The 8,563-nt window shown below is 50.4% G+C and overlaps 1 protein-coding gene across 2 annotated transcripts in view; it reads right to left on the reverse strand.

Moving 5' to 3' along the window:
- Positions 1–8,343, reverse strand: part of LOC122364248 (mucin-17-like) — a 52,126-nt gene extending 43,783 nt beyond the window's left edge. Inside the window, exon 1 of one of the 2 annotated variants that reach the window (XM_043334448.1) lies at positions 8,191–8,343. In XM_043334448.1, coding sequence (XP_043190383.1) covers positions 8,191–8,202 — 12 coding nt within the window. In that variant the 5' untranslated portion in view covers positions 8,203–8,343. The remainder of the gene's footprint in view (positions 1–8,190) is intronic. The other variant, XM_043334449.1, reaches the window with a different exon arrangement.
- Between the last annotated feature and the right edge of the window lie 220 nt (positions 8,344–8,563).

The raw sequence follows: 8,563 nt of genomic DNA on the forward strand, positions 1-8,563 counted from the left end.
TGGTAGGTCTTCCCTGGCCCGCCACTGCAGCTGCCCCCGACACCCCGGTAAAGCTGAGGAATGATAAGGATTCCTCTGAATCATATAACTGAGCGTCTGGCTGGAAAGTAATAAAAGTGGAACCTTTAGCCATGTTCCGGACATGACAACGGCAGTGGGGGATTTATTTCTTACCGGGCCTGCCGCCGAACACTTAATTAATCATCATATAAGACCGGGCCAGACATTCGTGGTCATCATCTTAAAATCGCAGTGCTCTTTCCGCAGAAACTCTAAAGATAGCGACATCAATCTTTAGATCATCATTTTTCGGTCCCGTAGCTCAGTTGGTTAGAGCGTTGGACTCCGCGTGGTGAGAGCACGCGTTCCCGGTTATGACAGTCCGGGTTCGAAGCGCGACGGGCGCTCGACATTTATGGGCCTCCTGACAGGTATGGTTGCGGTTGGTGGCAGGCCGTAGCCAGGCGAAGTCAGCGAGGGGACCGGCCGTGCGCGGCTTTGTGCGCACGTAAAACTTTGGACTCTAAATTCTGCCATAGAATCGGAATTGCGCGATCGGAGGGTAGAGGGCAGGGTCATCGCAACAAGCTTCGCTTAGCGGTGGCTCTGTCCTTGTGAATCCTTCCCATCAAAAGGTTCGGACTAAATTTATAAAAAATAAAAAAAAAATAAAAATCAACATTTTAGCACCCGCGTGATGATAGCGAGAGTTTCATTTGTGGTGAAAACACCCACCCTTGATGACAGCCACCCAGCTGTGTGCCATTACACCAGCACCCAATTCCAGTGTCGAGAATGCAGCCCAGTCATTGTGAAACTGCGCCCCGCTGTGTTCGCTCTGTTTTTGCACCGTTACAAACGGACAGCGGAGGCCGGAGCCGAGGTTTTTCCGGCCACGGACTGACGGAAGAGATTGTCTTTCTGCCTCTCTCTTGTTCACGCTTGCCTCCATGCATCCTGGTTGTTTTGTTAGTAAATCGTGATGTATCTCACTACGCTTGGACAAATATAAGCAAACACATGAGAACGGTCTTAGCATACCCTTATGCTTCAGGTCTACATCTCAATACATACATGGATCATCTAGATGGCGTTCAAGGTTAATTAATCTGCGGGAGTCTTTTTAAGCTTAGGTCAACGACATGATCATGTCAAGACGGTAACAATTTGGCAGGTATTTTAATTCATTTCACTTCCCTAGCCGCAGTGCCGGTGCTGGTCGCTCCGCGAAATGAGATGGAAAGTGTCTCGCCGGCCCGTGGCGGCGCTCGCCCCTCGGCCCAGCTGGCCGGGCCGGCCGGCCGGTCCAGCCCGGTCCCGTCCGGCCGGTCCAGCCCGGTGGACTGCGGCGCGTGGCCAGCGCTACTTTCTCCGATACCTACCGGCCACAGCGGGCGGATCAAGTGGCTCGCGCCGGTCACCGCGGTCTGGCCCGGATAGAGCCGGGGTGGGGGACGGGCGGGAGCTACTCAGGGACGACGCACGACAGGTATGAGGAGGAAAACACTGAACGGAGCCGGAAGGATGACCCCGAGGGACGGGGAGGGAGAGAGAGAAAGTGATGGAAGGTGTGAGTGGAAAGGCGAGCATCCGATATGCAGATAAGGTGGGAAAAAGAGATGGAGGGGAGAGAAAAAGAGAGTGTAAGGGGGAGATAAAGAATGGGCGCATGCCATGCTTTTAGGTGATTTACCAATCGATCACTAATTGACTTTTCTTCATCGCAATATCGCTTATGTCGCTCAGAATGACAGCAATCACGATTTACGCTGAAAGCTTGTGACGCAAGACAATTACGATAACCCTAATCAGTTGCTGCAAGTTGTAAGAAGCATGGTTAAGTGGAAAGTGCTAAGTGTGAGCAAGTCATCCACAGCTATACCGCTGACAAAACCTCTTTACTGTACCTACCACAAGTATCAAAGAAGTTCACCCAGCTTAACCCCTTGGATCATGTGTGTTTGCCGAGTTCTGTCGTCGGAGGGTCTTTCTTGCTATCGGCTATTTTATGCCACCCCTCCTCTCGCTCTCCGACTGTCAAGCGCTTATCACCAGTGAGACTCCTCCTTCCCTCTCTCCGTCGTGGGCTGTCATGAAACTCCCCGCCATGTCTGTTCGCTCCGACCCCACTGCTGTTCAGCTCACTCCGTGCAAACAAGGTCACACGTTCCGACTGAGTGCGTTCCGCATGGCCGTTTAGTCTGGCGTGGCTGTGTGCCATGGCTTGGTGCCATGCCTATGCATGTGTGAGCTGCACTTGTGTGGAATGGTGGTGTGCTGTGTCTGTGTGCTGTGTCTGTAGGTATGCTGTGTCTGTGTGCTGTGTCTGTGTGCTGTTTCTATGTGCTGCAGCTGTTTGTCACGATTGCACGCTTCAGCTGTTAGCTGCACGCACATTTGTGTGCCATGGTTTTGTGCTGTGTCTATGTTCCGTATCCACATGGCCCGGATGTGTGCAATAATTGTGTGCAGTGTCTGCGTACCTCGTCCGGTACGGAAGAGCCAACCTTCGAGCTAAGACCACCTGTCGCCCCTAGTTCGACTCCCAAAGTTCCGCCGCGTTAGCAGCGTCTGCGGTGCGCCAGTTACGTCCACAACGCGTCACATATGCCCACAGGGCGTGGTGGGCGCCCACACTGCGCCATTAATGTCGCCATTCTGTTCGACGAGCATTCAGTGACAGCTGAGTGGTTCCATAACGAGATCCCTGGTGAAATTATCGAGATATTTGGTGGCTTTCTGGAGAGTGGTGAATCGATTTTCGCAATATTTTGCGACATTTCCAGACGATAAAATGGCGAGGACGTGAAAAATGCGGTTGGCGACAGCTCAATTGAGCTGTGTTTCTTCAGCACTGGGAATCAAACGATGGGTGTGTTGCCTAGTGAGCGGTCATTAGGCAATTGTTCGGGTCCTGCCAAGGGCGGGCTGAGTTAGTGATGTAATCGGATGGGCGCGTGTACCCGGGGTAACATTCTCTATAGCCTCAATATGCTGACATTGGCTGTGCGTGAAGGTGTAACTAATTATTTCTATTTATTGGTAGTTGAATAAACGTGTAGCCTTGATTTAGTTAGTGCAGCCCCATGAAATAGTGAAAAATTAGCCGTAATCAGCGGAACCACCAGAACTCCGGAAGGCATAATTTCTATGGCTACTTTAAAATTGTCATGAAGGAAAGTTATATAGCTATCATACTTTTACTCTTCCATCTCGTTAGTCATTTGTCCACCTGTGATTTATTTGACTTTGACATTAAGTGTCGAATTACGCATAATTCGAAGGGACAAGTGTCGTTTTCCATCCAAATGCGAAGCACTTCCTCCCCTGTAGGCTGTAAATGTCTCGAGCACAACACCAATTAGGAAGTGAACAAAACGAGAGGGAGGTTGTCTCGTCACTTGGGTCTCTCCATTGCCTTAGATGGTCAAAGCCATAAAACTGGTCGTTGTCAAGGGTCATCCAGTCAGTCTTCAAGCGCTGTAGAGTGTAAAAGCCCTTCGGTATTAATCAAAAACAGCCACAGCAACTAAATTTTTATCCGTTTCAGTGTCATAATAATGGCTGTAGTGGCTAGCATTCAGCTCCATTCAGTATCGTAGAACGCATGAAACAATGACCTTGCAGCACTGCGGATATGGAATGTATCTATGGTTTGATCGCAAATGTGTAACTTTACTTTCGCTCTCAGACGACGCCAAGCATTGATGTGTCACTCATTATTCTTTCTAACCCTTTGTCCATTCTCATTTTGTTATCATTGAATTCAGTGGTTCACTCTTACTTTTCTTGTTTCAACGTTCTTTTGAACTTAGTTTATGTAGCAATAGTTACTAAAGGCAGCTAACCATTCTTTCAAACCTGGACAGTCCTGTGTAGACTTGAGATGCCAGTGACCGGTTCATCATTCCCTCGGGTCAGGGTGTGTGCGGGAAATGACACCAGGGTCAGGTGATGACTCGTCGTCGAAGGTGAAGGGGTCTCACGGCCAGATCAGGGGATGGGGGAGGGTCAGTCGACCTTGATGGACAGCTAACGGAGTCGGAGACCAGAGAGAAGTAGACGACCTTGGAGACGGCTGGACGGCGGAGACTTGTTTTATCTGACTCAGCAACAGCTAGGCGCGACAAGGTGAGGGATGCGACATGATGGGAGATGATATGGCATGGCAGAGCGAGAGATTGAAGGAAAAGAGAAAACACGGATGTTTTGGTTCAATAGCACATCCATTGCAGGGTTCATATTTAAGGTGATCATTTGAAACGTGCATGCAATGTCTGAGATGCTGTGTAATTGACTTTTCTAAAAGCGGCTTTAATTGCCGTTTTCTGTGACCACTGATGACAAATAATCGACGATAGCGGGGGATGTGGTGAGCGTCAAGCACCGGGTGTCTCCTGGCGAGCCCAGGGGGTGTGTCAGGGTCGCGTTCTTTCCCAGCGTGTCAGTTCCGTTCGGCCTCTGCAGGGACGGCCCGGTCAGGGCACTTTCTCCGTCAGTGGATTCCCCCCGACAGTGGGTGGATGGTGGTCGGCGATACACGCGAGACCGCAAACCAGCCGGCAGACTGAAACATAGCCCGACTAGGTTTCCTTGCAGGACGGTAGCTAGCCTGATAAGTAGCGCTTATTAAGAAAGATACCTAATTTTGCTATTCTAACGGAGCAAGTGCCACGTGAAAGGCCAACATGCGACGCTGGGCGTATGTGATCAGTTAGGCATGTCTTCTTTTGAGGTTGGCATTTTTGGCACATCATTTCTTCAAAACATCTTATTGTGCAGCCTGATGTTAACCATTGAAGCAGATAATTTCCTTCCTTTGGTACAGCATGCTAGCCACCACGCGTATCCTGATTTCACTTAATTACAGATGGATCCCTCAAACACTTAACTGTACACATGATTTCCCTCACACTAAAAAATGGTCATTTATGACGGCACGGGTGCCCAGATTGCCCCGGTTGAGGGCACTGCTGCACAGAATTAGTCAGAAACCATGCATGTCCGCTATGGTTTCTTATTGTGTCACTGTCTGTATTGTACGTAGAACAATGGGCAGCATAACCGCGCGGTCGATGTAACGGCTGGCGGACAGGGGGCTGATGTCTGTGCGCCGATGTCGGTACAGAGCAGACACAGACCCAGCGTATTGAAGGACAGAGTAGTTCGTTTGTTTCAGTAGGTGCACAGCTCACTGGTCTTGTGTAAGTCTGATGTTTCACTGCTCAACAAGAATTCCGTTAACCATAGGCAAAAAAGTACTCATCCATCTATGATTCAACTCATAAAATGGGTGTAGATATCGTAGAACTCATAAGTATACGGGGAAACAGAGGGAAGATTAACTTTTTGGCCTAGAATTATTGCCCGTTTGGTCCGATAACAGTGAAAAAATGCTATTGTATCTTTCATCGGGTAGTCGTTTCCAATATAACCAAAAGATGCCCCACCCAGCCTTTATGAACGCTTGGAAATCGAAGAGGGCCGATGACTGTATCGCATCACAGCAAAGGAGCACCAGGCAACGGAGACTGCACTACAAACTGGGAAAATAACACCAGTCTCCGGAGACTGTGATACTGGCTCGGTAAGCAGCACCAAACGCTGAAGACGGCAATGCGGGGTTGGTAAATAACACCAGGCGGCGGAGACTGCAACGTCTCATAGCAGCTAGCACCAGAGACTGCATTGCAGACTAAGCCAATAACACCAATGCAGTCCTGCCGTTGCGGGCCTCCTCCAGCAGGACGGAGAGGCGATGGGATTGGGGGCGACGAGGGGGGTGGGGTGGAGGAAGACAGACATAACAATGACTTGTTCAATGCTTATGCTTGCGATCAGCTGCCTCCGCCCTCCACTAACTTGACTTGCCGTCCAGCAATCATCAGTTCCCTTGAGGTGGTCTGACACAGGCACTGATCCCGTTCGCTTGCTACATTGGGCGACTCGTGGCAGCATCAGGTGTAAATTTCCTGTGCGGCGTCTCTGTTGTGAAGTTTTAACTCCGCGATAAAGTTTTAACTCTGTCTGTACCGGTTGTGTGTTCAGTAGAAGCATGTGGCGAGTATATTGTTACTACAAATATCGACAGAAGCGAGCCCGACACAGAGGACCGACACAACACGTGTTCGGATGTTTGCGTCTGAGTTTTCTGTCTAAGCCCATTCATCGTCATTTTTTCCGCAGAGTTTATCGAAATGAAGAGTGAAATGTGAGCTGACGTCCATAATTAGTCACGCTAACCTTTTGACATCGGCCCTGTCATTGAAGGAATGTTTCCTGTCGATGGAGGACTGGTCTGATGGCCCGTCTCAATAGTGGTCGGTTATACGACAAAATACAACACGGTGCTGACTCAGACCCCTGGAACTGGGCACCTCAGCAGCGTTCAGGCACCGATAGTAAGCCCGCAGACGTGCGAACACACTGTGATGGTGAACCTTATGCAACATTAGACCGTTGAATTATTATTGCATTAGCTCGTTGTAACATTAGACCATTGTAGCAGCGCTTACACACTCATAGTGGGCCTGATATGCTTGTATCCACTCTGAAAGTGGACTACTGTGGAGCTGCCTTGAGAATAAATCCTAACAATCTCCGGGGCTCAAGCACAATGATCAAAAAGTCGGCCACATCATAAAATGAACAGCACCCAATAACGGTTTAGTTCGATCCACCTTTCACTTTATTCTGATGGATCCTAATTGATTTTCAGATAGAAATCCTTCTCTGGCGCGTGCTGCGCTCAATCTGTCCACTCCCGTTCCTCTCGATTTAGCGTCGGTCACTCTTCTCCACGCCTGTGGGCGCGGCGGTCATCCAACGCGTCGCTGAACATCTGGGTGAGGTGTCCACTCCCGCAGGCGGTGGCCGCACCCCGCTCTCACCGATCTGCTCTCGGTAGAGGGGTGAGATCGGACGGCGTCTGTACGTACGTACATACATCAATCCGCGCCTCAGCAGCCATCGTCTGAGCGAATAGCTGATGGGAGTACTGAGACTTCTTCAGCGACCGTCTCATCACGACGCTCTCGGGGGAAAAGTTCTTGCGCTTTTTGGTTCAATAATTGATAGATTCAATATCGGGAAGAGATTACCTAAGGATGAATCAAACATTTAACGTGGCTAAATAATTGTTATAAGTGAAAAAGTCGAGCCCACATGTAGGTAAGGAGATCATTCAATTATTCATCGAGCGCTCCCTTTGAGGAATTGGTTAATTATCGACGCCGCTGTAGGTATACAGAAATCAGAATCAGCTAGACGTGATGCTGGCTTCGGGGAAGCAGAGGTAAGAGAGCTTGATGATCTCGTCGAGGGAGGGCACAGAAAGCTCTGTCTGCGAGAGGCTCGCCCTCTGCGGCTGCGCCGGACGCCGCGGGTAACCATCAGTCACTTTCTTTTCCTGTCTGAATATTTTGTGCGGGCTGTTCTGCCGCCGGCTACCGACCGCAGCACTCGAGTAGTCGGTTACCATGGTAACCAGAGGAGATCAGACCCCACCTTTTTGAAAGCGTCTGGAGATAAGATGCTTCAGGAATGCACTTTTACCTTCTCCGTGGGGAGTTGTTCGAACACGAACGAGCGGAATAAAAATTATCGCGCGACCTACGCTTTTATAGGATTAAGCACGTTAAATTAAAACCGGTTAAGTGCGTTAATACTGAAGGGTGTTAGCTTTACTCATACGGATAGAACATATTCAATTAAGTTCACGGGACTGGGGATAATCTCTACATGGAAGTTTAAAAACGGCAAATTATGCACTGCAGGAGGAGCAGTGCAGCGGCAAGGACCGTGCGCCATTGTATCACACGATCCAGACCAATATTGTCTGACAAGAATGACGTGCCCCACAACTCAAAGGAGACTGGGGAGAGGGCAGTCCCAAGAAGCTTAGCTTTTCCATAACGTTCCCTTCTCCGGCTGGCTCCCGTTTGGTGAATCCCACCGCACCATGCTTCCCAGAAATCACTCCCTCAAGGACATTACAATCCCAGGTGACAAGTGACATCCTCTTCCGACTAACATCACGGCACTTCGCAGTTCTCCCTGGCTGACACCTCAAAACCCCGCTCTAAATGTCACCATGACGCCCTGTTCTGGTTACCCCTGACACTTGTTCCTTAGGTTAGAATGTGTTTCTGGCATCAGTGACACTCCTCACCACCCGGTACTTCGACCTACCTTGGGTAGCATGGCTGTGTCCGTCCGCTGGCGGCGGCTCAGACTCCTGGATCGGACCGTTCGAAGACTCCCTGGTGACGCTCTCTATGTGAGCAGCCTCCCGAGTCTCCGCGTCACACTGCTCACCGCCCGGCGCGCGCCGCTCGACTGACCGGCCGGTCGGAGTCGGGCCGCCACTTTCACCGCTGCACTTCGAGCCGGGCTCCGAGCCGCCCCCCCCCCGTGTGGGGGGGGGGGCCGCCCCCACCGCCGGCGGCCGGTCCGACGGGGTCCGGAGATACTGCACCCGCACCCGCTGCATTCCTGGGTCAATCAAATGTACTCCGATGTCCTCTATTCCCTCAGGGTGAAATTTTTAATGTACACTTTACTG

The sequence above is a fragment of the Amphibalanus amphitrite genome, unplaced genomic scaffold (assembly GCF_019059575.1).
Source record: "Amphibalanus amphitrite isolate SeventyFive unplaced genomic scaffold, NRLGWU_Aamphi_draft 000664F_arrow, whole genome shotgun sequence".
Classification (NCBI taxonomy): Eukaryota; Metazoa; Arthropoda; class Thecostraca; order Balanomorpha; family Balanidae; genus Amphibalanus; species Amphibalanus amphitrite.